The 25,787-nt window shown below is 54.1% G+C and overlaps 8 protein-coding genes across 8 annotated transcripts; 3 read left to right on the forward strand and 5 right to left on the reverse strand.

Annotated features, from left to right (window-relative positions):
• Positions 1-1,792, reverse strand: PUNSTDRAFT_50216 (uncharacterized protein). The gene is made up of 9 exons (XM_007380557.1): positions 1,636-1,792; positions 1,499-1,582; positions 1,378-1,446; positions 986-1,319; positions 681-929; positions 563-630; positions 475-507; positions 376-424; positions 1-323 (listed from the first exon to the last, which is right to left on the reverse strand). Exons 1-9 carry the CDS (start codon positions 1,777-1,779, stop codon positions 232-234), a joined length of 1,122 nt encoding a protein of 373 aa, XP_007380619.1. The 5' UTR covers positions 1,780-1,792; the 3' UTR covers positions 1-231.
• Positions 1,793-2,944: 1,152 nt separating this feature from the next.
• Positions 2,945-4,141, reverse strand: PUNSTDRAFT_131276 (uncharacterized protein; the record flags this gene model as incomplete). Its single annotated transcript, XM_007380558.1, has 3 exons — positions 2,945-3,181; positions 3,250-4,056; positions 4,121-4,141. 3 exons carry the CDS (start codon positions 4,139-4,141, stop codon positions 2,945-2,947), a joined length of 1,065 nt encoding a protein of 354 aa, XP_007380620.1.
• Positions 4,142-5,037: 896 nt separating this feature from the next.
• On the forward strand, positions 5,038-7,018 carry PUNSTDRAFT_61549 (CFS1-like protein; the record flags this gene model as incomplete). The annotated part of the gene is made up of 9 exons (XM_007380559.1): positions 5,038-5,209; positions 5,268-5,329; positions 5,382-5,544; positions 5,599-6,206; positions 6,262-6,310; positions 6,419-6,488; positions 6,547-6,735; positions 6,861-6,901; positions 6,957-7,018. 9 exons carry the CDS (start codon positions 5,038-5,040, stop codon positions 7,016-7,018), a joined length of 1,416 nt encoding a protein of 471 aa, XP_007380621.1.
• A 1,510-nt stretch (positions 7,019-8,528) lies between these two features.
• On the forward strand, positions 8,529-10,626 carry PUNSTDRAFT_131278 (uncharacterized protein; the record flags this gene model as incomplete). Its single annotated transcript, XM_007380560.1, has 7 exons — positions 8,529-8,658; positions 8,718-8,916; positions 8,983-9,102; positions 9,156-9,305; positions 9,358-9,874; positions 9,929-9,983; positions 10,046-10,626. 7 exons carry the CDS (start codon positions 8,529-8,531, stop codon positions 10,624-10,626), a joined length of 1,752 nt encoding a protein of 583 aa, XP_007380622.1.
• Positions 10,627-11,248: 622 nt separating this feature from the next.
• Positions 11,249-13,283, forward strand: PUNSTDRAFT_131279 (FAD-binding domain-containing protein; the record flags this gene model as incomplete). The annotated part of the gene is made up of 7 exons (XM_007380561.1): positions 11,249-11,609; positions 11,665-11,765; positions 11,821-11,834; positions 11,883-12,169; positions 12,220-12,329; positions 12,381-12,548; positions 12,603-13,283. 7 exons carry the CDS (start codon positions 11,249-11,251, stop codon positions 13,281-13,283), a joined length of 1,722 nt encoding a protein of 573 aa, XP_007380623.1.
• Positions 13,284-15,322: 2,039 nt separating this feature from the next.
• On the reverse strand, positions 15,323-19,206 carry PUNSTDRAFT_118653 (uncharacterized protein). The gene is made up of 11 exons (XM_007380562.1): positions 19,023-19,206; positions 18,903-18,971; positions 18,673-18,843; positions 18,350-18,602; positions 18,198-18,296; positions 17,847-18,146; positions 17,665-17,791; positions 17,003-17,618; positions 16,693-16,951; positions 16,261-16,639; positions 15,323-16,204 (listed from the first exon to the last, which is right to left on the reverse strand). The coding sequence occupies exons 1-11, from the start codon at positions 19,100-19,102 to the stop codon at positions 15,795-15,797; spliced, it is 2,763 nt and encodes a 920-aa protein (XP_007380624.1). The 5' UTR covers positions 19,103-19,206; the 3' UTR covers positions 15,323-15,794.
• A 245-nt stretch (positions 19,207-19,451) lies between these two features.
• PUNSTDRAFT_98106 (nitrate reductase) lies at positions 19,452-23,091 on the reverse strand (the record flags this gene model as incomplete). The annotated part of the gene is made up of 17 exons (XM_007380563.1): positions 19,452-19,736; positions 19,790-19,872; positions 19,925-20,115; positions 20,172-20,476; positions 20,533-20,862; positions 20,917-21,163; positions 21,216-21,302; positions 21,350-21,541; positions 21,603-21,614; positions 21,677-21,758; positions 21,881-21,929; positions 21,990-22,027; positions 22,084-22,137; positions 22,191-22,367; positions 22,422-22,677; positions 22,739-22,813; positions 22,864-23,091. The coding sequence occupies 17 exons, from the start codon at positions 23,089-23,091 to the stop codon at positions 19,452-19,454; spliced, it is 2,691 nt and encodes an 896-aa protein (XP_007380625.1).
• PUNSTDRAFT_118655 (nitrate transporter) lies at positions 23,059-25,693 on the reverse strand (the record flags this gene model as incomplete). Its single annotated transcript, XM_007380564.1, has 13 exons — positions 23,059-23,325; positions 23,384-23,569; positions 23,629-23,742; positions 23,797-23,813; positions 23,876-23,968; positions 24,026-24,125; positions 24,181-24,264; positions 24,328-24,998; positions 25,049-25,162; positions 25,212-25,280; positions 25,340-25,416; positions 25,484-25,510; positions 25,575-25,693. The coding sequence occupies 12 exons, from the start codon at positions 25,691-25,693 to the stop codon at positions 23,525-23,527; spliced, it is 1,530 nt and encodes a 509-aa protein (XP_007380626.1). The 3' UTR covers positions 23,059-23,325; positions 23,384-23,524.
• Positions 25,694-25,787: the final 94 nt, after the last annotated feature.

The raw sequence follows: 25,787 nt of genomic DNA on the forward strand, positions 1-25,787 counted from the left end.
ATCGGTAGCCCCTTCACCACTGAAGTCACCGAGGTTGAGGAAAGTCGGACGCCTTCAGATCACCAGAGGTTCCTGACGCTTCCGGGAAGCCACAGGGACCTGCCTCTTCGATGTTATTTATTGGCAGTCACTGGTGAACATGGTTCTGAGCAATGACGATGCCAGCTGCCCCCACACGCTGAGTGAACCTCGAACTTTTGAGTCGGAGGCCGAGAACGTTTACTACTGGAGTCAGCCTCCCACATAGAATGGCGGGGCAACGATAGTGTGTTTACCCTCCCTTAGCACCTCCACAACATCTTGCACGCGGATAGTTCGAGGATCTGGTCGGAGATGTCAGCAAAGATTTATGCACTTGAACGCCATCGAGCATACAGTCATTGTCCATCTTGGCATATACCCCAAAGCAAGGTGAGTATTTCGACTAGAGAACACATACGTTAAAATGCCGCGATAGTTGCGTGGTTCACTTACTCCTGAGTCCACTCGTCGGTACGGCTGCATGACCTGGTTGTATGACGACCATCAAAGGCTGACTAAATTGACCAAAGTTCAAGCACACCTTCAGAGGCACCGCTTTGTCATATTCTCCGGAGGCAAGATCAGCGGTTGTGAATATACACCGGTCGCCTGGGTTGAGGAGTTAGCTCACGGACATATGAAACACCAGAGTCGCATACAGCGGGATACCACCGTCATGGTAACACCCCCGACGGAGACCTTGGCCCACGCATCTTCCGCGAATGGCTTGGTTACTCCGGAGACAACGATATTCGGCCGGAAACGTTCCATAAACAGCTTTTCGTCCTGTTCGGTGCCCCAGCGGTCAACATCAAACCCGCCCGGCCTTTGCGTCGGATCCGCGTTTCGCGCAATGGCCAATGTTCGCCCGAGAACGTCACGGCACGATTCGACAGATGTGATCAGGACTGGAAAAAATGTCGTCAGATCACGCCCTTTGTAAGAAGGGGACAACCAGCCCTACAGTGGTGCTTGTCTTGCCATTGCAGCTGCTCGCTTCCCGTGCCATCTGGGTCCGCAAGACTTAGGCGCATTTCCGGTCCTTTCATAACGAGAATACAGTCGCGCTCAAAGAATTGGCTCAAGATGTCGTTAGCCTCTTCGCTGGGAATAAGAGCATCATAACCCTCTCCGGCGGACGTTCTATCTGGTTTGTTGACACGGACCTTCGCCCAACCTGCGCTGGTCGATGCAGGTGGTGCAAGTGGGACCGAGAAGGATGGGAGGTCTGGCCGGGATGGGATGCACACCTCAAGTGTTCTGCGGGTTCTGTTGATAGAGGGTTGAACAAGAACGGTCTACAGGAGAAGCTTGTCGTTCAGTCATCTTGTACTCTACATGGGGCGATCGTCTGACCTGTGGCGTGTTGGCACCGGTTACGCCTCTGAGCGTCTTTTTGTCCAGGATAGCCCATTGTCGATCGTACTACTAGCAGTTCACGGGCCGCACTTAAGATGGACAGGGTTCGTTTACGCACCTGCAAGCCAGTAGCCCCGAGTTCAGCCTCCTGAAGATCTATCCCTCGAGCACTTTTGATGGGATAACACAAAATCCTTTCCACCTGCCCAGAACTCAGTACAGAGCGCAAGGAAAAGCCGGCGCACAACCCCGAACCCGGATAGTATCTTTCGACCACGTTGTCAGGTCAAGTGCTCGTCTAAAATGCTGTCTCCAGACCGTTCTGAGCACCTGATAGACCATCCATCCCAACACGATAGCGGCCAGGACATCGAGGTCCGTCGGCGCGTACGCTTTCATGCCGGACGTTCAGGGACGCGCCGCGAGTTTGTGATGCAAAGGCTGCGCATTGTGAGGATAGCAGCAAGAAGTACACGGCCCACGCGAGAGCACGGGAGGTCCCGCGTCAGGAATTTCTCGAGTCTCAGACAAGTATGCGACGCGTTGGCTCATCCCCAATATTACACAATATATACCAGTGTTACGCCATTGTCCATGGGTACAGGCGAAACAATGTAGGTATTATTACAGAATGGCTAGTTCAATCTATAGTCGAAGAGTCTGTACTCATACTTCCGGTCTGACAGGCGCAGTGTCAGGACACCTATGACTCGCAGCGAACCAAGCCAACGTACCTTCAGCCGTTCACCGCGTTGGACTAAAGACGCATTACCGACAGCCTTCCCCACGGCCTTCTCCACGGAGCCTGCACACGATCAAAGGATCAGGCGCTGCGAGGGACGGGACGGGCAGAGCACATACCCTTGACTCTTGTCGTCAACCCTGGCTTCAACAGATTCGAAGGAGGCTCTGACACCTGGACCGTCTCCTGGATGATTTGTCGGCGTTCCCAATCGACTGGATCCATCTGGCCGCCGTTCCACTCGCCTCCCCAGGCTTTGTTGTTGTCACGCCGAGGGGCATTCTCGTCCGAGTGATTGGTCTGGTCGTGTGATACGCTTGGTATGCGCTCTTCTGTGTTATTGTGGGCCGCAGCATTTTCTAGCGCAGCAGCAGGGTCATCTAGGAACATGTCAACGCGATTGTCGAAGAGTTTCCTGAGTGAGCGTACCTCGACGAAGAGACTGCTGATTACTCTCTGGTTGCATCTCCGGTTTATGAGTCATGGTTGATTTACGTTGATGGTGTGCGAGCAGCGAACAGGACGGACCGGTATTCTTGTACTAAGTACGCTGAACTCTACATTGGCAAAGCTCCACTACTGGTCATGTATCCCCTGACTGAAGTTCGTCATGACGTCATGCGAGGCCTGGGTCCGCAATGGCGTGAAGTAAAGGCACAGTACACACAGGGATATTGTAGGGCGATGATGCAACCGAGTTTCAGCATTGATGGGGTGATATCAAGTACAAATAGGAAAGCGATGGGCGGCATAATCACAACAGAGCTTTCGCAGAGCATCGAGGATATTCAATCGAAACGTTTATTCAGAGGAAGGAGATCATCATTTGTCAAGCTCTTGGAGAAGGTCCTTCAAGGAGACAAAGCCAGCGGTACCCTCGAGAGTACCCGCTTTCTTTCGAATCTGTGCATCAGCATGCTTGCTAAGAGCAACGTATAGTTTGACAGCGTCCCGAACATCGTTATCCTCAAGGATATGCCGCCGATCGGGCTTCAGAAATGCAGTCCTGTTGTCGCTCAACTGTTCCATTATGAGATCCGTCTTGCGTATCCGACGCTCCTGGGAATACGGAGATGGTGAAAACGTCAACGCCGTTGAACTCGAAAATAATCGCTGCGGAAGCGTACCTGCACTTTCCCAGCTGTGTTGAGAATCGCGCGGAAGACCTCAACGACGGCAATGACTGTCTTCACGTCGTGACAGGTCCATCGATCTTCACCGAATGCTATGGCGAGGGCCTCCTTGCGGGAAATGATCGCAGCTCGGGCTAGTTCCTCAGCTTCCTCCCTCTGCGCTTCCACATCATCGCCGTCGCTTTCCCTAGCCGAGTCGCTGTCCAGGGTCAAATGACCCTTCTTCACCGATTCCTCCGACTCGGAGTCGCTGGATTCAGGTTGGAAGCTGGAATCGCCAGGGTTAGAGGCAGAGTCCGAGTCGACGTCTGAGTACATGTCTCCAGAGAATTCTCGGCTGTCGTCGTCGTCAAGGATGGAGTCTCCTTCAGCTAGCTCATCTTCTTCCTGGGAAGATGTAGACAGGTCGTGAAAGATCTCCGAGTCTTCGTCTGAGCCACTGGGAGACTCTTCTTCAGAGTGAGATGCCGGAGGAGAGGGTGGTCGCGTTGCCTTGGCCCGCGAGGGTGCGATATTGCGAGCGGCGACTGAAGTCTCGGAGGCCATCACAGGAGCGATGGAGACCGACGAGTGAGAGGTCTGATCCAAGACATCCAATTCATCCCCGCTCGTCTCTTCGTCAACGTCCGACTCGAGTCGGCTGACATCTGCCTCTTCGTTCAGATCCCCGTCATCGTTGGAGGTAGACCGTCGGCGAGCTGTGGGGCCCTTCCGTTGACGAGGCTTTCGCTGTAGGCGTGCGTGGGACTGTTGTCGATATAGTTCGCTATCCGAGTCACTAGCGTACAGCTGCGAGTGGGTCTACGAGGCGTAATGAAAGATGTCCATCAATGATGTTTAGCAGCCGAAGATCAAAGGCTCTCACCGTTTGCTTCGGCGCAGGCATAGCCAACGGTACTGGCAGTCAGAGCCAGAACGGCGTTCCTTTCAGTAGAACGAGGGAGTTGTTTGGTGCTGGCCTGGTAGTATGAGGTGCTGGGTCGACCACTACAGGGGCTGCAGCACGCGCGCGGTTGAATGAGATGGACGATCACGTGACCGTGCCGGGTTCCATCCTCCAAAGTCGTGCATTGAGACTCAGAGTCTTCCCTACTACTTACGCTGAACGGTGATCGTTCTGGATCTTGGGGAGTGCGCATGTGTTCGATGTAATTATGCGTAACCCCAGCGGAGACGGAAGCAACTTGGATACCATCTCCGTCCAAGTATCACGCATTCCCACGCCATACAGCTGAGTCCATTCCGCCAGCGCTCACCAGCGCACACTAGCACACCTTCCCGGACTCGGGATCCCTCGGTCTGACAACGGTTCACCTTGCGCTCGTCGCTCTGGACGATGCGCTCAACTTGGCGATCGGTGTGCTATACTGGACGTGCCCACGACTGCCACTGAACGGGCGATTGCGGGGACGCATCGTTGATGTGACGACGGGGCCAGGTTCGCGACGCCGTTGATTCGGTGCACCAGATCCTAGCCAGCGCGTCATCTTCGCAGCCCATCGCGCTCTCCGACGTTGCGGTGCCAGCCCGTGAATACCACCCAACTTGTCCAGGACCCCCGTCCTTGCCTCCTCCATGTCGACGCGGTTGCTCAACACACCTTCCAAGCATAAATCCTCTTGGGCGTCTCTCGCCGACAATGCCTGGAGCACCGTATGCGAAACGGCCTTCAACACGGCCTGGAGCCCCGCCGCTCGTCTCGCAGAGTCTGCCGTCGTCGCGTCAGCGCTACTCCATTCCTCATATGCGGCGCGCGTGCTAACCAACGTATCACACAGGTTGATGCAGAACATCACTCACGGCCAACTTCGAGTGCTCTCTACTTCGCATATATACACGTTCCCTGCACCCGGCTCGCAGGCCGAGAAGGACAACGACATGCCCAATCTCAAGGCCGAGCTCCGTGTGGTCAACGACGTGTTTTGGCTTCGCTTGTGCACTATGAGCGATCTCGGTCTGTGTTCCCCGCCTGTCGCGTGGTTGCTATCATTATCAACTCGCCTTTCTCATAGGCTTCGCCGAAGCATACATGTACGGAGACGTCGAATGCGACGATCTTGTTTCGTTATTCCTTGTACGTTTTTGAACCATACGCGCATATACGCATGTCCTAATGCAGATCGTAGATGTTTGTGTACAATCGCTCCAACCTCGCCAGCCTCAACACGAAACTCAGCTACCTCTTCACCCTGCCTCAAAAGATCACCTCCTACCGCTTCCTCAACACGATCGGCAATTCGCGCTCCAACATTTCTGCTCACTACGACATCTCCAACGACATGTTCGCAGGTCCGTGTCACAATTCTGCTCACAGTTTTCGATCTTCATGAGGATCGCTTCTAGGCTTCCTCTCCGAAGACATGACGTACTCCTGCGCCATCTTCGACGACCTCGATGGTGATCTCAAGCACGGTAGCGCAGACCGAAGTTCGTGGAGCGGCGGCCAAGGCCTCCGCCGCCTCACATCATCGGCATCCCAAGATTTCCCTTCCCTTCCTCATCAATCATCCGAAACTTTATCTGCCTCACTGGAAAACGACACTCTATACGCCGCGCAGCTCCGCAAGCTACGTCACATCATTGACAAGGCACGCATCATGCCGAACCAACGCGTTCTCGAGATTGGTTCGGGCTGGGGCGCACTCGCGATCCTCATCGCGCAGACCGTGCCGGGTACGACAGTCGACACGCTCACGCTCTCCTCCGCGCAGCAGACGCTCGCGGAGCAACGAATCGCCGCTGCCGGGTTGTCTGACAGGGTCAGAGTACACCTCATGGATTATCGTGCGATGCCTGCGGAGTGGGAGGGCGTCTTCGATCGCGTTGTGAGCATTGAGATGGCGGAGGCGGTGGGAAAGGAGTTTCTTGAGACGTACTGGGGCAAGATCGAGTGGGCGATGAAAAGGGAGGGTGCGGTGGGCGTTGTGCAGTGTATCACCATTCCGGAGCCGGTAAGTTGACCGGTGCGGAGGCTTGCACCACATTGTTTGATTGTGCCGGTGACAGCGATTCGAACGGTACATGGTAGAAATAGACTTCATACGGAAATGGGTGAGTGCCCATGTTCCGCGTGCTATCACACTGGCTGAGCTACATGTTCGTTTGACAGAGTGAGTGGGGTTTATGGCAAACCGAAGACTGCTTGCTTATGATCGAGCGATAGTATTCCCCGGAGGATTCCTGCCAACGCTGACCTACCTCATGGAAACTCTACAAAAAGGATCCCAGTCGAGGTAAGCTTGGTTTTATCATTCTCCTAAGTCTTGATAATTTACGTTATTTGACTCGGAGGTTGATCGTTGATTCTGTCTCGAACATTGGACCGCATTACGCCCGAACTCTCCGTGAATGGCGACGTCGTTTCCTTGCCAAGTTCGAGGAAGCAATCGTGCCTGCACTCGTGAGAGAGCACCCGGAGGTGATGAGCGGGGATCGTGGGCGGGAAGAAGTGGAGGTGTTCAAGCGGAAATGGATCTGTGAGTCATCCTGCTCATAACATTCTTCGGAGCAACTGATAACAATCTCCGATGATAAGATTACTAGTAAGCGTGATATCTTGGTGTTGTTGTATCCGATTGCAGCGTTGACGTGGGGTACGCTCCTAGCTGCTATTGCGAAGTTGGGTTCACGACCAGGACGTTGGGAGGTATGTGATTATATGAGGTTTATAATATGAAAACATGGTGACAAAAGTTTTCCAGATCACATCGTCACTTTCACTAGGGAAGGATACGAAGATTACGGATGTCAAGTCTACCAGTGAAATGTCAGGGCGCAGGTCGCCTTCCCTGGGCATTAAGCTTAACCTAATCAAGAACGTGCTCTCGATCTCGACACAAGGACATGATTGTGCTTGCTGTGGATGCAAAGGTTGTAGAATAGACATGGTGTCGTCATGGTCTTGGGGTCGTCATGGTCTTCCGTGCTGTGTTGATAGATGATGATCAGGTTCCGCATCTATATCGTTCGTAAATACGGGCTGATACATTCGAATCCAGCATTACTGTAAACCTGTTATGATGTGCTGTTTGATCAGTTTAGTTGCGCGACACCCACAACGATTGCGCGTGCGAAACACGGCTTTCACCGATCCTGCGTTCCCCCACGCTTTGGCTTTGACGCGCGTGTTCTCACTCATCGACTCCTCGCACTGGCTGGTAGTTGCTGCACCGCTCAGATCTCAGCAACCGAGAGGCTCCATCGATGATATTGGCTTATCCAGTGTTCACTACTCAGACACGAAGGATCCAAACGGATGTCCCTCGAGCGATTCACGCACAATTTACTCATCATGTCACTCGGCGCATTACGATTTAATTTAGCTCTCGACGCTCGGGATCCGGCGACAGCATCGCGCCGACAGACTCCTCATATGAATCCTCCTGATAATACACATTATTTCAGCCGCAGTGCACGGATAATAGCTCAGAGTCAGGCGGGGAGTATACGCGTTCGATTCAACATTCGGATGCCGCCGAACATGAATTCGACATCGCTTCCGCGACGCTGTTTCACTTTCACAAGACACACACAGCTTAATTCATTCTCGTCGACACCCGCTTGGACCGCACAGTTTCCTTACATCGGTCTTACATCGGTCGGAGTCGTGCACATGTGGGATGCCGGCCGCTCATGACATTCAGGAGAGCGAGGGATCCGACGTCGTCACCGTTCGCTATCTGTCCATTGCAGATATGCGCATATACAAATTCTTAGGGAGGATCTGGCTATTTGTGTGAGCGCACATCCTGTCAACCAATGGCCAATGACCAACTGATTGACAGTGTTGGCATGAGTCCGCCGATCCATCGTGGATCTTAATTAGCTGCTGTTGCTCGACCCGGTATTTACGGGTGTCCGTAAGTATTGGCTTCGGAGAAGGTCATCGCGAAGATCGCTCATGGGCGGGATCCGATACACGACGCATCCCCATCTCGTTGAACGACTCGCTCAGGAGAAGCCAATCGTAGCGGAAGGTTGTGAATGGTTGGTGTCGCACGTCGCATGAACTGGGCAGATACAGCCTTCTTCATTTTCCTGCTCCGCGGTTTTGACGCACCGATCCTTGACATTTCTGTCAACCTGACGTGTCTGCCAAGAAGCGTGCGTATTCAACGGACGGTGAAGTCAGATTTCCGGCTGTTGTGGACACAAGTCATCTCAACGGAGCCCATATTTCTCTGATCGGTTCATCATCTCCGGACCTCCAAGTTCCGCATTTAAAGTCGACGAACTTCGGACATTGGTGTCTTCATGTCCCGCTGGTCTCCGAAATGTGGTCCTCTCAGTCACTGCTACCATCAGCAGACGGGGGCACGCTTTTCGCCACTTCCGGTCCTGATTTTGGTTCTCTCAATCCCTCATCGTCGTATCTTCGCGCGGCAGCCATCGCGCAACACCACGGTACGTAACCAAATTGTCCCAGGGCCTAGGTCATCGAGTTAAACGGTTTATTCGCGTAGATCTTGATATCCAGGACATTCTTACAAGTTCACCCAAGTTTTGGCCATTGCACAAAGATCCCATACTCTCCATAGATCCCGCAGCGGCCATACTGCTCACCATCCAATATAATCTCTGTCTCGGTACCCTCTCCCGTTACGTTCCATCACGGTCCGATTTGCGACCCATGGCGGAGAGCTTACTGAAGTATGAAACCATGTAAGCTTTCCATGGTCCTTCCGCATGTCCTATCCTGACGTCTTCCGTCGTTCCTCTTACTAATAGAGGCCAATTTTGCCTGACGGAAATTGGCCATGGATTGGATGCCTTTAATCTAGGAACCATTGCTACATCATTACCGGACGGAAGTTTTGAGCTGCACTCTCCCACTTCGCAGAATGCTAAGTATGCTTCGACACTGCTAAAGCTAAACATCCTACTGACCTTTGCACTGCCAGATATATGCCGCCTACTACACCCGTTCTTGGGCGTCCTTGCGTCGCCGTCGTATTCGCAAGATTATTGGCGCATGGTGAGGACAAAGGGATACGCCCCTTCCTGGTTCAGATCAACGATGGGCGTCGCATGTGTCCTGGGATAACTGCATCGTGAGCGCTGTCGTAGGCAATCTCACTCATGTATGCTTAACCCTTTCGCCAGGCTTTTACCATATCGCCATGGATCCGCTCCGGTCAATCATTCGGTTACCTATTTCCATCACGTGAAGCTACCGAAAGGCGCGTTATTGGGCGATACGGAATGCGTCACCAACCCGCATATGGATTTCCTGCTCGCGATTTGGCGCGTCGGGGTCGGAACCCTGGCCCTGAGCTCATGCATGATACCTGCCATTCGTATTGCAACATCCATCGCGTATCGCTACAGTTTTCGCAGGCATATCGGTGGCCGTAAGGGAGAGACCGTGCCGATTATATCCTTTCGCACACAGCAACTGCCCGTTTTCTTTGCTATCGCGCAAGCCTACATCCTGGACACCTTCCACAAGCACGCAGTTAGGTACTTCATGGACAACACGATGGATCCTCGAGTCAGGCATGGGATTGCAACCACCTTCAAAGCTGGAATCATGTCGCATACATACAACACCCTCTACTCTCTATCGGAGCGTTGTGGTGCTCAAGGTCTTTTCGGCTACAACAAAATCGTGTCACTGATGGTGAGTTGCCCGGCATAATAGTCTCGTTTCATGCCGCTTATGAAACTCGACTAGAGTGAAGTCCGTGGAGCAAGTATCGCCGAAGGAGACACCTTGGTGTTATGCATACGTGAGTAGTAAATCACTGAAAGAAGATAAGTCCTGACAGCCGCGATCACAATTCCGATGTAGGCCTTGCTAATGAGCTGTTCCTCGACCGTTATGCTATGCCATCGCCTGCCGATAGTGATAGTCTCCTTGCTCGTCACGAAACCTCTCTTTTGGCAGAGGGACGGGCGCTGGCGAAACAATATGGTCATCGCAGCCCCGAGTTTGCTTCCCTCGCTTTGACCCGCTGCGTCCCGTGTGTCGAGGCCATCGCACACCGGATGGCGTACGAGGCGGCGATTGCAGAAGGTGTCGCGCGCCCTTTGATCGACCTATATGCGTCCCAAGTGATCAAGGGCGACTTCGGATGGTATGCAGAGACTGGAGCCATGAGTCGCGCCCAGCTTGCGAAGATGGAGTGTGATGCACTGGACGCGATCGTTCCACATGCTTCCCAACTCGTGGAAGATATGCACGTCGACTCGTTCGTCGAGGTTCCTATCCTCAGCGATGCGTCCTGGGAGCGTTTCGTTCGATCGCTTCCAACTTTCAGTTATGGCACCCGTATAGCTGTAACAACCCAGACGTATCCATCAGAAGGCGCCGACTCCGCGACGATCTACAGCGCCTCAGGCGCTCGTGTTCCTGCGATGTGCAAGCTTTGAGAATCGGAACAGTTAGAACGCTCGTAGGTTTGCAGTTCCTGGATCCTAATATAAGTAGACTACGTATCCCGAGACGTGTCAATTTAATTGGTATCATATACGCTGATATCCGCTTACTACCCAACGGTGGATGTTGTGCCGCCGGCAGGCTGCAGCGTCCGTGCCAGCGGCTTATTCATAACTCTTGCACGATTCACACAATCCAGACGCGCCTTGTGCATTTCCCATCACCACCAGCATTCCGGGCGGCTGCCATACGGATGTCTATTTCCTCCTATGCTGAGCGCTCTTTCGATTCTCTGATGGTCTGTATTGCGGCAATACGAAGGACATGTTGGTACCTTGCCCCGCCTTCATTTCGGCCTCGTTGCGCGTCTTGTGTTGACGATTCGCCTGATATAGCGAGGTCTTTCCTCGATCGAGCAGCGACCCAAATGGCGATGTCGTTCTAGACGTTCAGTTGCTCGCAGGCTCTGTCTGAAGGCACCCTTTTCAGGCACCTTGACGCCATCTACAAGATCACTCCGGCGGCGCTCTTATGGCCCTGAAACGGAAGCTGCGGTCTATCTTAATACTGCGATGCTGCGTACTCACAAATCGGTCTCATCCGCATCCCTCCACCATGTCCGCTCATCCAACTCGGGTGTTCTACTTCATTATCTTGCTTGCAGCTGGCGTCTTCAGCACAGCACCATATTGTATCCCAGAACAGGAATGCTTCCCTTCACGCAGTTCCCTAGAAACCTTCAATGATACCGTATCTGGGCGCCTAAGGCAGCTAGCGCCGTATGCATCCGTCTGCTACGGGGACGATTGGGACATGGATGCCTGTCATCGTCTCTTCCACAACGCCAGCTCAGGTTCCTTTCGGGTTCAGAAACCCAATGCATTGATGTTCACCAACTGGGAGGTCGACGATGGTGAGGGCTGTCCTCAACCCTACAGCCTACGTGATACGCCTCTCGTGGGAAACTGCTCGTTAGGTGAGCAGCGTCAGCAGGTTTCGGGCCACGTCTGAAGTTTTACCCTGCCTGACAGGGGCGCTCCCCGCTTACGAGGTGCTTGCGACTAGTACCGTGGATGTCAGTGCAGCCGTAAAATTTGCCGCAAAATATAACTTACGTTTGCGGATCAAGAATGTATGCTGCTCTACACTATCCTGTTTCGTCGAAACTGATAATTCAATAAACGCAGACCGGGCATGATTAGTGAGTACCCTCGATAACGACATGGCTTTGATCTATATCTATTCTTAGCCTTGGCCGTTCCTCAGCACCAGGATCCTTCACGATCTGGACACATCAGCTAAAAAGCGCGGCTCATATACCGTCCTTTGTACCCGCAGGATGCTCCAGGTCTACGAAACCAGTCGACGCTCTGCTTGTGGGATCGGGAATGGAAGTGCTTGATCTGTGGACCGCCGCAGATCAATACAGCGTCACTACAATCGGAGGTTTCACCGCGACAGTCGGTGCCGCCGGAGGGTTTATTCTGGGAGGTGGTGCTGGGCCCTTGAGTAGGCTGTACGGCCTGGGCGTTGATAGTACGCTGTTCACGACAAAGTTGGCCAATGTCACTCACCGCTTGACATAGACGTTTTGCAATATACCGTCGTCACAGCGGACGGCGCGATTAAGACGGCGAACGCGTGTACGAACAAGGAGCTGTTCTGGGCTTTACGCGGAGGGGGAGGGGCATTCGGAGTAAGCAATTAAAGGACATGCTCTTGAGCGTGCTTTGATTCATCACGTTAGGTCGCGATCGATGTGGTCTTGAAGGCGTGGCCAGCGTTTCACGCCGTGAATGCCGTGCATACTACATTTGTGGCGAACTCTACATCGTCATACACCGAGTTCATGAGTACGTGGTTAAGCATGCAGACGGACCTAGCAGACGCAGGATTAGCTGGAATATCCGAGGCGGTAAGCCATACCGCCTACTGTTATCTCTGGAAATGGCTGAAGATGTGCATCTAGGCATATCCAGGAGGCTTGCTCCTCTATGTCCAACCTTTCGTCAACAGTTCGGTGAAGGACATCAACGAGACCCTGGGGCTCTTTCAGCGCTTGAACGATATTCCCGGAGTGGAACTCAACCTTGAGGGCGCATCCTTTAAGACCTGGTTGGAGACATACACACAGGTGGTCGAGCCCACAGTCGCAGGAAGCGACGCGGTTGGGGTGAATCTCATCGTCGGCGATCGCCTTCTCATGCGGGACACATTTACGAATAGCAGCTCCGTGGGCGCTCTTGCAGCCTATATCACCAACATGACTACTCCTGTTATCTTCCAAGCTGTGGGCGGCGGCATGATGAGCTCCCTCGACCCTGATTCACGGCATACATCGTCGCATCCTGGTTGGAGGAAAGCGCTCCTTCACGCAAATTTCCCCGTGTTCGACCTCACCCAGCCCATACTCACGTCGCAACAGAACAATACACTGAAGCAGATCCTAGAGGACATCGACGAAATCATATATCCCGATGAAGATCCTGTTGCGTACTACAACGAGGACTGGACCGGCGAGACGGACTGGCAAACTAGGTCTTTCGGAAAGAAGAATTATGAACGACTTCTGGCTATAAAAAAACAGGTGGATCCCTTTGGCGTCTTTACTTGTACCAACTGCGTTGGCAGCGAAATATTCGGCGCCTGAAGCCTGAACTCCCCACGGGATGCGTTGCTTTGATCTCATGACCTCGAATTTGAAGGACGTTGGCAACATTTCCGAGCTTGAACGCCCACCTAATCATAATTCACCTACTACCACCCAGCTAGTTCCGCTATAGGTGAATCAGACTGCACGTTACGATCAGAGGCAGTGCTCGCAAAGCTGCCGCAGTTACGACAGAATCGCACGTGACGAGCAACCTGGGACCGGATCCGCGCGAGCATCGCGGGTTTTGAGTTCGCTCTCTGTCCAGTCCACCCTGACCCATTCTCGCTTGGATGATCCTGATTCCCGGCCTTACTGCATGGCTCAGCGAGACTCAAGCTGTAATACACTTTTACTGGGTTGAGAGAGCAGTATCCGAACGAACGTCAGAGCTTGTCTTCACTAGCTAGACATCGTGCTTTGCGCGTGGCGAAACGCAGTATGTGCACTGGCGAGGCACTTCGCATGCATCTTTGAAGCTCCAACTGTAGGAATCCAGGTGGGCTACTCGCTGGTCACGGAGATGTCTGACCGCCACGATGAAATTTACCAGTTGTGAATACCCCTCTGATCCTTCGGATCGCACTCGTTGCCGCCTCGCACGCTCGCAGTCGTAGCAATCTTAGCACACGAGTTGCATGAAGGCTGCCTACGGTGTATCTTGGCATCATTGGAAAATTGCTTCGGCGGTGAATAGATGGCGCGAACTCTCTTTTGGGTGTGTTGGTGCCCTGCGTACAAGGTTTTTACTGGACAAGTGCGGAACCGTCGAACAATCAGCTTCCAGAACCCGACCATGTTCGCGTGCCTTCTTTCACTCTGGGCTCTCTCTAGCATTGTTGCGCTTCCATCTGCTGTTCTGGGTGCAATCCCGTAATGTCTCCCAGATCAGGAATGCTTTCCATCGCAGGATGCTACACAAAGCTTGAATGACACGATATCTGGACGTTTACGGGCACTAGCTCCCTATGCCTCTGTTTGCTACGAGGCATCATGGAACGAGGAGGCGCGTCTTCCCCTATTCGACAACGCTAATCTGGGTTCCTTTCGGGCTCAGGTGCCGAATGCAATGATGTTCACCAACTGGGAGTTGAACGATGGCGAAGGATGCCTACAGCCATACAGCCGTCCGGATGCGCCGCTTGAGGGTAATTGTTCGATAGATACGGGTCAAAGGTACAGTTCTTAGCCATAAGATGACTGTAAGCACCTTTTATAGGCTCCCTTCCGGCGAATGAGGTTTTTGCAACCGAAGCTCACGACGTAAGCGAAGCGGTTGCGTTCGCTGCAAAATACAATCTACGATCACGGATAAAAAACGTACGTTGCTCTTTTTGGTATTCTATGATCCCTACTCAGTGGTTTTACGATATAGACAGGACATGATTAGTATGCGTGCATACTATCAACGCCGTTCCTTGACATGACAGGGGGTACTCCCAGTCTTGGCAGGTCCTCAGCACCCGGATCGTTTACCATCTGGACCCACCAGTTAAAGAGCGCATCGCACACACCGACTTCCGTCCCAGAGGGATGTCCCAACTCGACTACGTCAGTTGGTGCACTCCTCGTAGGATCAGGGAACCAGGTGATAGATCGCAAGCAGAGCTCGCAGACGATGGCTTATCCGGCCTATCCGAATTAATATGTTGCGCGGTTTGTTTGTGCAAGCTAGCTGCTTATTTATGTTATAGACATTCCCCGCAGGTGTGCTCCTCTACACCCAACCTTTCACTGAGGGGCCGGTCGAGAATATCAACAAAACATTGGCAATATTCGAGCGCTTGAGTGACATACCCGGCGTCGAGGTCAATCTCTACGGCGCTTCGTTCAAGACTTGGTTGGAGGCGTATACGCTCATGGTGGAACCGACGATAGCTGGAGGCGATGCCGTAGGGATCAACTTGATCTCGGGCGATCGTCTCATGATGCGGGACACGCTGGCTAATGACACCGTGGTCGATGCCCTTGCAGCTTATATCACCAACATGACCACCCCTGTCATCTTGCAAGCCGTGGCCGGTGGCGCCGTCAGTTCCCTCGACCCTGACTCCAAGCAAACGTCTTCTCATCCGGGCTGGCGGAAGGCGCTCCTGCACGCCAATTTCCCGGTCTTCGATCTTACCCAACCTGTACTCACGGCGCAACAGAACAGTACTCTTAGGCAAATTTTGGAAGGCGTCGACGGTATCCTGTACTCTGGCGGAGAGATATGCAGCCTCTTATTACAACGAGCTCGAGGACCGGAACGGCGAAGCAAATTGGCATGGTCGATGGTTTGCGATTGTTGGCATTTAAAAAGTAGGTGGACCCCTTCGGTGTCTTCACGTGCAATAACTGCGTTGGGAGTGAAAAGTATTCGATGCTTTCGACTTAGGCAGCTGTACGTAGCATGCTGATTAGTAGCAACGCTCGATAGATGGATGGTTTTCTCCGGATATATACTCATACACATACGCGTTGTATAGATACATATGCACAACGCAAACTCGCATGCCTCAGTATGGTCGACTATCTCAAAGCATCAGCAACAAGCTCCACGATCTGCGCGATCGTCTTGCCGCGGTTGCGGTCGTCCTTAGCTATCGATTGCCACGTTGGGCCATGCCTCGGTTCTGCGACAGCGCATCGTTTAACGACTTCTTCCCGGTGCTCCTGCGTTCCATGCTGGCGTTCAAACTTGAGCCACCAGCCCCAGAGGTCGCCCTGGTCCGGGTCAACTTTCACCGCCCGACCAAACCACTCGCGGGCCTTCTCGATCTTGCGTTCCGCCCAGAACAGGCGTGCGACAGTGCAGATGATGAGCGGGTTGTCCGCCGACTTCTTCAAGGCATCAACGGAGCGAGTCTTCCTGGTTGGTCGCGGCTCTTGCCAAATAGACATGGACCAGAGCAAGCCCGATGAGGGGCATTCTTGGAGACCTGAGGCATATGGTAAGTGCATGGTTGGTTTGTCGAGTGAACAGACGAAGGCTCACCTCGAGCAAGCATCGCCTTGGCCTGCGTCGCGCCACCCGACCGCTCTTCCACGCCGACGGCTTCTGCCCACGAGACCTCATTCGCAGGGTTGACTTGTCGGGCCTTCTCGAGGAGCGCTCGAGCTTTGATGCTCTTCCCGTCTGTCTCTTCCAGCCTGCTCGCCAAGACCCAGAGCGTCACATCTTTAGGACAGGCCTTCAAGCCGGCCGCATACGACGCGCGTGCGGCGGGATAGTTCTTTTGAGCTTGGTGGAGTTGCCCTTGGATCATATAAAGCTTTGCAAACTTTGGGAATTTCTCCAGCGCAGTCCTCAGCATCTCCACGGCGGCCTCTATGTTGCCTTGCTGTCGTTCAAACACGACCGACTTCATCCAAATCTAAGAGGAGAATCAGCATTCGTTTGCCTTAGGGACCGACGTGGAACACTCACACGTTCAGTATTAGCGACCGTTCGCGCACGAACAAGGAGCTCGCGGGCGACTCCCAACTCGCCGTTTTCGGCCTCAAGCTTGACGGCAGCCAACCAGATTTGCTCGCTTTCGGGGTTGGCGATGAACGCCCTCTCAAGCACGCCACGGGCGCCGGGAACGTCCTCGCTAGTCCATTTCTCCTTGGCCCACATCAGCCAGAGGACTTCCGCTTGCGGACAGTGGTGAACAGCGCGGGACAGAATCGCGTCCAAGGACGCCCTGCAATTCAGGGTCAAAGGTTGGAAGTGCGCCCAAAATATGTTTGCTCACTTTGTGCCGTGTTCTTTCTCCAGGGTGGCGGCCCGCATCCAGAGGTCCTTCTTGTCGGGAAACACACGTAGAGCATAGGCCAAAATCGCGCGAGCGGTGCCCATTCTTCCCCTGGACTCGGCGCTCTCTGCATCCCCCACCCACGTGGCCAACCGGTCTTCCTCCTCAACTTCCATCGCCACGGTGGCCTTCACTATAGCCTCACATGTCCTTGGGCTCCCTTCGACCTCACACCGTTCGGCCTCCTTAAGCCATTGCTCGCGGGTGAGGAGCACCTGGTGCCGCCTAAGCTCGCGTACACCAGCCTCGATCGTCCGATCGACGAGGTCAAGCTCCTTCTGACGGTCCGATTCCGGCTTTGTGCTTGCTTCTTGCTCAAGGAGACGCCCAGCGGCGATCCAGATGTCGTGGCTGGTAGGCACGGCCTTGCGAGCCTTGTTGAGGACCGCCTTGGCCTTTTCCGGCGTCTCGAGACGAGCGAGAGCAAGCCAAAGCTCGACGGATTGGGGGATAACTTCGACGGCGCGTGCTAGGAGTATACGAGCGTCGGCGATAGAGTCCTCTAGATTGACGGTTTCCTTCCATAACCGCACGGAATTGGGGATGTGTTCCAGCGCTGGGCTGTGCTTAGCATTTGCCGATTTCAAGGCGGGTGAACTCACCTTTCCGAAGAACACGCTTCTTCAGCTTTGTATCATGTTCGAGATCGGCGGCGGCTATCCAGACCTTCACGCTCTGTCCGACATGTTGCACGGCATTAGCAAGAATGACCTTGGCATCATCGTTGTTCTTGCATGGAACCATATGAGCAAAGCAAAGTGCCCGAAAAATATTGAGCACGTACATGTAATCGCGCTGCTTCGAGCCAGACGTCTTCGCTCTTCGGACATTGATCGCATCCTTGTTTAATCAACTTCCGTGCGGCGACCATCCGGCCAGCGTGCTCTTCCAGTCGGGCGGCAGCGATCCAGCCTGGAGCGTGCTTGGGATTTGACTTGATGAGCGACTCAAAGAGCATGCGTGCTCGTTTGATGTCGCCAATCTCAGCATCGGTCTTGATTACCACGCTCTCCAGAGAAGTAAGGTAGCCCTTCGGATCGATAGACGTGGAAGTGCCGGTAAGATTGGTGGCCGTGCCAGATGCCTGTGTCATACTGAATAAACGGACGCAAGCACAAGGATCAATGCTACATACCTGGTCCAGCTTCAAGGACAATATCTTGTCACGAGCTTGCCCAATCTCCACGAAGTTCGTCATCGTGCCAGAGTCGGCGGGTGTAGCAAGACCTCCGGTCTTAATTCGAAAAGGTCAGCCGATAAGTCAAGTCAAAGACAGAAGCAACGCACCTCTTGTTGCATTGGGTCCAGTGAGTTTTCATACTCATTCTTAGACCGGTCACCGACGAGAATGCTGTCGGGGACGACGTAGGTCCGCTCTTGCTTCTGTCGTTTCCGCCTGGTCAAGTTACCCACCTCGGGTATGCTTTCCCACTCTGCATCGCTGACGGCCGACAGTCCGCGCTTGAGGTCTGCAAACTGCTGTTGTATCTTCGGGTTCTCCGCACGGAACTTAACCATCTCCGCCTCCTCGCGGGCCTCTCTACACACGACAAAAGGTGATGAAACTCGTTGAGAGAGAGGGCCTGAAACCGACTAACCAAACCACGCACCTCCGAGCGCGCCGGCGGGCATCCATGTTCTTGTCAACAGCGTCATATATGCGGTCGGCCTCTTCGTCGTCCTGCTCGTATACGGTGCCGGCAAAGAGCCCGTATTCATTATCGGGATCTTGAAACTGCTCAGGATCGACATCTTCTTCACCGCGTTTCTCGCGTGCAGCACTGCGGTTCCCGTTAAAACTGTAGAACTGTAGCAACGCAGGCCACTGAAAGAAGCTCACGCGATAGTTTCCTCTGATGGACCTTCTCGGGCAGGACCAATATCTGACCGAGTGGTAAAGCCCGAAGCGCTATCGTTCAGCTCAGAAGCAGAATCTTCTGTTTAGAAGGTCAGTACGCACCCTCGACCTAGACCAGCGACGTAAGATGCCGGGGCTGGCATCGACAGGAAAGCCAGCTTGTTTGTTTTGTTCGCCGCCATGTTGAACAGTAGTCTCGCAGAATAACCGTATAGTAGTAGTAATCCCAAGGCCGAGGGTCGACTAAGGTGACCAATGTGCAGAGCAGGCAAGGAGAATCGAAAATGGACGTCGGACGGGGAGAAGGACTGACCGAGTGTGCCTGCCCAACCTGCGATCAAGCCTCCCCTGAACTAATATTCACGTGACCCGAATGAGCCGCTGCCAGCACTTGCCAGTTGCCTGACTCCACGACGGTGTACTTACTACTTAGTCTGAATCAGTTCTGATTCGCTCTCCGTAACATGGACGAGCCTCGTCTATGTTCATCGGTGAATACATGCTGCGAAGTCAACTCATGGCAATCCGTCGTCAGAATACAACCAATGACCGCTCTATGTCCCAGCCCAGCCTCGTCAGCCCTGGCTTGATCGTCTGCGTGATCATACTATTAGGGCCGCAGGCCAGTATGAGCGTATCATTGGAGGGCGGAGGCAAGTATTCGCGCATCATATGCTCATCGATTCTGCCCACACTTTGCGCCCAACCCGATGGCGGTGCATTCAGCGTGTGTCTCATGCGGAATCTGCTTGATCCATGTCGATTGTGCAGATCCTCCAGCTCCTGCCAACACAGAATATCGTGCTCGGTTTTGTTCTGGACGTCACGATCAGTCACAGCACAATCGCCGATTCAAACAGCTCGCTTACACTGCAGATCAACCAGACCTGCGTCCGGTCGTCGGTCTCATCCTCGAATATACCGCGCAAGACCTGCAATATCGGCGTAATGCCTGCGTAGAGTGAGTCTGTTATGTCTCGTCGGCAAAAGGAGGATGTCCTCACCGCTCCCACCACAGATCATGCCCACTTGCCGGACCGTTCGTCTCTGGCCCTTCCATGTCGCTTCTCCTGTACCATTCCAAGTAAACGAACCTAGAGGTCCTTTCAACTCGACTTCGTCTCCAATTTGCATCTTGTTCAGCACGGTGCTCATCTTGCCACCAAAGACGACCGTGGGAGATGGTAAGTATAATCTGATCTCAACGATAAGTATGGGATTCCTGACGGGTTTTGCAGCCAGCACACGCACTTAACAAGTAACTCGATGCTCCCCTTCGCCGTCTGTTTGGAGACGGGCGTATACGCGCGTTGTATCGTCTCGCCTGTTTGGCGGTCTTTGAGCCGGAGGAACACGTGTTGACCTATCGGCAAACCCAGGTCTTGCTGGGGATCTGGCATCAAGAAGCGGAAGAGGCAGGAGTCGTGGTTGACCCATTCGACAGACGCCAGCTTGGTAGCCTTCCAAACCTTCGGGTTCAAGAACGGCCCATTAGGGTCGTCGGTCGTCCGCACCACTTTGGTCTCTCCTGACTTGACGAGAGTGCCGATATGAAACTACCGAACCGGGTCATCAGCGTCGCCTTCGCGAACCAAGAACCTGGCAATGTTACCTCAGCGAGCTTAGCCTTGCCCTCCACAGAATGTATGGCAATGAAGTCCTCCGACGCATCCTCGCTAGCAACGAGCAGTATGGAGTCGCCGCCACCCGGGTGTTCCTTCAAGAACGTGGTTCCGTCATACACCTCTCCGTTGACCACGAACCACGGGCGCTCCTTGTCTTGAGCCGCCAGTTCGGCCATGGAGATCTGCCGGTTTACCCCCGGCTTGGTCATGCAAGGCAACGCGTCTGCAGTGGTCCCTGAGTCAGGTACGTCTGTGACTTGCACGGACGCCATCCCGAATTGGGGATTGAGGAGGTCTCCACCCGCAGCTTTGATTCGCTGTTCACATCATCAGCATCCTGTAAAGCCATTTTAACATGCATATATCTTTACCTCCATCCATCCACCAGACGCCGACCCCGCCAACGTCGGGTGCTCAAAATGTAGCTCGACATCTCCGTCGTCCGAAATACTCTTGATCACCGCGACTCTGAACATGCAATTGTTTAGCATGGACGTGGCATTGAGGTACATGTCTCGCGGTTGCATGTTCATCGACTCGTCCATGGCGCACACTTGGATGACAGAGACCTTCGCTAACTCCGAGAGCGGCACGTCCAGGGACCAGAAGCACCAACAACTAGTCTCCGGGTGTAAGTGACGGTTCTTTCAAGGTTGGGGCAACATCTCACAAGGACGTATCGCGTTCGGTCAAGTCTAGTGAGCCGAAGACGACATCTTCGTAGGCCAGCTCCCTGTAGAGATCTTCAGGGTAATCTCTGTAAGTGTATCAGCCGCTTGGCACCATAGGAGATGTGTCACGAACATGGTCGCCAGTTTCCAGGTCTTACCGTCATCAAGGGTTACTTCCACTCGCGTTATGCGCCTCCCTCCTCCAGAATATGCATAACCGCGGATTGGGTAAGAGGCGGGTTCCGTGTTGTTGACGTGCTGCGGTGAGACATGCAATCGTTCGTCGTGGTCCGGCTTCGCTATCACGCTGTTGATGTTGAGCTCTCTGCACAGGGAGTCTCAGCATATGGTGTTGTCGCGCGTGAGGCACTAGGAGATGTGCTGACGTTATGAGATATCTAGGGAAAAGAAGCAGGTATCGCCTGGTCAGCTTGGCAGACATGCTTGTTAAGGCACTGACTTTCGATCATACCACCAGTCCCTCTCTGCTCTAGCGTTATCGGGGGACAATTGCCTTGGGAGGACTTTATTGTCCTGGCTCCCTGAGATGTCAATACGTCATCTTGCCTGCCTCCACCATTGGACTGACCCAGAAATGTAGCTGCGGATGCGAAATATTGCCGTGAGCCGCTAGGATTTCCCCGCGGAACTGGTTTGGCCGGACTTACGTGATGTTGGGACTCATTGTCAGAAACCTCGATTTTCCTCAACCACTAAGGAGAAGGGCAAACATCAACTCGCTCGTTCGTCGCTGAGCGGACGCTAATCAATACCTTCACGGAACGACCGCCTATCTGTCCAGGGACGATCACTGATACCGTCCACGGTGAGCGCCGACCCGTCATAGTGGAACATGTGAAAGCTCACATCTGACAGGAAAGCCGTGGTCTGGCTCTAAAGGTTGGCCGTTCATGCCCCAAGCTGGTCAAGAAACCAATCAAACACCGGCATCGCCATGACCTGCCCATGGATACCTATTAACATTCCCCTTTCCTTACTTGTGGCCCAACTGAGCAGCTGCGACGTTCCGTAGGGACCTTGCGGAAGGTTATCGGCGCCTTCGAAGACGACATGCCGTGCTTTTGGCCGCACAGGCTGCACATGAGCTAGGACATCTGCCAGGTATACTCCCGTCCAGAGTGCGGTGCTGACTGCCAAGCAAGAACATCAGCGATTTGCCTGCGTCTACTGAGCACTCCACGTACCTCCGGCAGCTCCCCAGCTGAAGCCAAGACTTTGGCGGATCACGTTCTGCTCCTTCCGTCGGTTACCTGCGCAGACGAGGGTCACGGGGATCGTCACGACTGGGAACCTCTCCTTCAGCTCTTGCAATGTTATGGTCAACGGGTTCTTGACGAGGCCGCCGATGGACAGGGTCCAGGCTCCGAACTGCTCCCGTTCTATGCGGGGGACGGCGCCGTGATTCCGGACAAAGTGGAGATGAGCGGGGGTGAGAAATCCCTAATAACAAATGCGTGGAGTTATGGCAAGTGGATCGTACCCTGTAATATCGTTTACTTACCGCCTCGATCAGCTTGGGCAATCGCGCTTCGCAATTGAAAGGATGTTTCCCCGTCAAGCGTACGAGGTCTGGGTTCTAGCAGAGTCAGCGCACTGAGGACGACCACAAAGACGCCAAGGACATACTCTATGAACCCAACGATCAGGAGTTTGGAGGTCTTGCTCTGCAGACTCATCTGGTGTTTCGTCTATAGGCAACGTAGGAAAGGATCTCGGGTAAGCTGCATCAGAGTTATGCTTGCTGTCCGGGAGTGCTGAAGTGACAGAGCTGAAATGCGTCGACCGAGAAGTCGTACTGCCGTCCCCGAATGAGGAATCGGACGACGACTGCGACAACGATTCTGAGTCCGGCATCATGGGAGAGCGAATGAGAGGCTCCCAATGTCAGTTCATTCGTCAGAGGATATCCGCAGCGATGGCGTCCGCCCCGCGGACGGCGAAGAGCATATCCAGGCCCGCGTTGGTAGATCAATTGCCGTCGGGAAGTCGAAATGCGCCGCTCCGAGATCAGAACCAGTGGAACATAGGCATGGGTTAGGCCGGCGGAGATTGGAATGAATGGAAGCATGGCCTGGAGTACTTAGCTTCCTGCAAGGGGTGGGGCCCTAAGGGTCGGTGACAGTAGGAAGATACGATAGACGCGGACGAATAATGTTTTGGCTCAAACTCCACGGACACTGCATGGAGTGACCGCGCACTATGAACGCGATCTGTTCGAGTATACACCACAAGTACAAGCGACATGATATCGTTCGCGTGTTGGCGTGTAGGTAGTCGGATTTCATGTTCATACTCGTGGGACTCTGACGACAGAAAGAAGCGCGTTGCAGCCCTTCAAGTGCTATATTGGAATCGAGACGCCATATCTTCGAGAAAAGAAAGGTGACGTACCATCGCGATGATACCGCAGATCCAAAATGCGCGTCCGGCTGGCGCTGGCTGGAATCGGAAGATAAGTGCGAAGACTACCCCACCGAGGTTCCCCATGGCTCCGACGAATCCGCTCTGAATAGGAAGGCATCAGTTGGGATCAAAGGAAGTTAGACGTCATGCATGTACCATGACCCCGTTGTTATCTGCGGGCCCGAGATCATGAGTTCCCAGCCCGAGCCTCGAAGATAGGGAGAAGGATGCGCACTGGGGTTACAATGGGGCACGAGCGAAAAATTTGCGCCGTTCGCTGCTTCATTGAAGAACGCCATCAAGACGAAAAGGACGACCACGACAGCCACTGTGCCGGGGCGTTAGTCCGGAACCATCGATTTCCAATTGACAGGAAAACACGCGCGGGAGGGGTTGGAGCGAGAATCGATGTAGAGTCCGAGTGCCAAAGAGAGAGCACCCTGAAGAGCGCCGCACGCGAGTGTGGCATGTTTTTTGCCAGGCACCTACGTTGAGGCTTTCGTTACGAGGGTATGTGATGTGCAGAGGCATGGAACTCACTCCGAGAAAGCGAAATGCGATGTCCCCAAAGTACCCGCCCAGAGGACGGGTAACGATGTTCAATAAACCATAAATACCAGCGATCTGCGCGTAAACAAGACACCGTTGGATCCACGTGCCCGTGCTACAAATGCAGAGAGAACTCACATATCCGGCCTTAGTCTGGCCCATCTTTTGCTTCTTGTACAAGCCGAACAAGACGCTAGCAAGATTGGCATCGATGGCGAGCTCGTATCCAAATGTCGTGAAGTAAGCCAGCGCGGGAAGCCAGGTCACAGGGTCGGAGAAGACTCGGCGAGCAGAACGTACAGTCAGCGGCTCGTTCACGGCTTTGTCGACCGCAGTCACCGCCGCATCGTATCCCTGCCCCTCCTCTCCCGCCGCTCTCCCGGCGGCGGAGACGGCGACATCTGCCGAGCCGTTCGCAGAGTCCTGCTCGGCGCTGGCCTTCTCGTCCACACGGTCGAGCTTAAGTGCCGCAGGAGCCCTTTCGTTGATTTGATCGCCGTGCGTCCATGGCACATCGTGGCGATCTTGCCACTTGCCTGCCGGGTGGTCCGTGCCGATGAGGAGGGTAAGGGCCGCTACCGAGAGGAGGATGGGCACGGGCACGATCGCGAACGCGGCGCGCCAGGCGGCGTGCCGGCTGAGCCCATCGGCCAAGAGCCGGTTGTAAAGCGCGATCATGATGATGAATGTGAAGCCGCCGCCCGAGTTGCCCCAGCCGGCGACGAGGGCGTTCGCGCGGCCCACGACGCGCTTGTCGAAGAAGGTGGTCGTCCAGGCCTGGCACGGCACAAATGTACCGCCGAGTATGCCTTCACGACAGTGTCAGAGCGAGGCAAGGGGGCGGTAAGGAGTTACTTGCCGATGAAGAATCGGATGGTGTAGAGACCGGAGGCGGTGGTGACCGTGCCCGCTAGTCCAGATGGTATAGCTCCAATGGCGAGGATCGCTGCCATGACCTTGCGCGGGCCATATGCTACATAGTTGTGAGCAGGATGACCGAGCTGAACTTCGTAGCATCTCACTGTCGACGAGGGGACCGACGATCAACCGAACGATGAGCGTTGCACAAAGCGATATCACGTTGGAATTGCCTGGGCGTCGTGGTGAACACGTCGGTGAAAAGATCAAGGCGTTGGACTGTACTGCCCACCAATTTGCTCGGGCGTGAGCTTTAGATCGGCCTTGATGGCGTCCGGTATGAGAGGCGAGAACGCGAACCACGACAAGCTATCAGCGTGGCGGATGCATTATTGGTCCCGCCACAGACCCAGGGGGTGGGCGGATCGGGACTCACAATGCTACGAAGAAGCCGAGCCACGCTCTGAAGTCGGAACCGCTGTCATCAGTCTCATAGAAGCAGAGAACGTAGAGGGGGAGAGACGCACAGATGGAAATTGCGCGAATATTGGGACTTCAGGGAGAGGATAGGGAGGGTGGTGCATTTGCCGTTCAGGTGGTTCACCCGAGGGACGGTGAACCGGTCGAAAAGGGAGTCGGTGGTCATATCGTCGTCGTCGTTTTCACCTCGGGGAAGCGGTGGGTGCGGAGTGGGTGACTTGGGCGTAAGTGCGGACGCAAGAGCGAGTCTGTCGGCGAGA

Source organism: Punctularia strigosozonata, assembly GCF_000264995.1.
Source record: "Punctularia strigosozonata HHB-11173 SS5 unplaced genomic scaffold PUNSTscaffold_2, whole genome shotgun sequence".
Classification (NCBI taxonomy): Eukaryota; Fungi; Basidiomycota; class Agaricomycetes; order Corticiales; family Punctulariaceae; genus Punctularia; species Punctularia strigosozonata.

Excerpts from the sequence above, each read along its gene's own strand:
- PUNSTDRAFT_118653 (XM_007380562.1), bottom strand. The coding sequence starts at position 19,102 with ATGGCGGCGAACAAAACAAACAAGCTGGCTTTCCTGTCGATGCCAGCC. Across the intron at positions 18,603-18,672 it reads GCCCGCCGGCGCGCTCGGAG|AGAGGCCCGCGAGGAGGCGG; the intron begins GTGCGTGGTTTG and ends TGTCGTGTGTAG. Across the intron at positions 18,147-18,197 it reads TGTCCTTGAAGCTGGACCAG|GCATCTGGCACGGCCACCAA; the intron begins GTATGTAGCATT and ends AGTATGACACAG.
- PUNSTDRAFT_50216 (XM_007380557.1), bottom strand. The coding sequence starts at position 1,779 with ATGAAAGCGTACGCGCCGACGGACCTCGATGTCCTGGCCGCTATCGTG. Across the intron at positions 1,320-1,377 it reads CCGGTGCCAACACGCCACAG|ACCGTTCTTGTTCAACCCTC; the intron begins GTCAGACGATCG and ends CTTCTCCTGTAG. Across the intron at positions 508-562 it reads ACAAAGCGGTGCCTCTGAAG|GTCATGCAGCCGTACCGACG; the intron begins GTGTGCTTGAAC and ends TCATACAACCAG.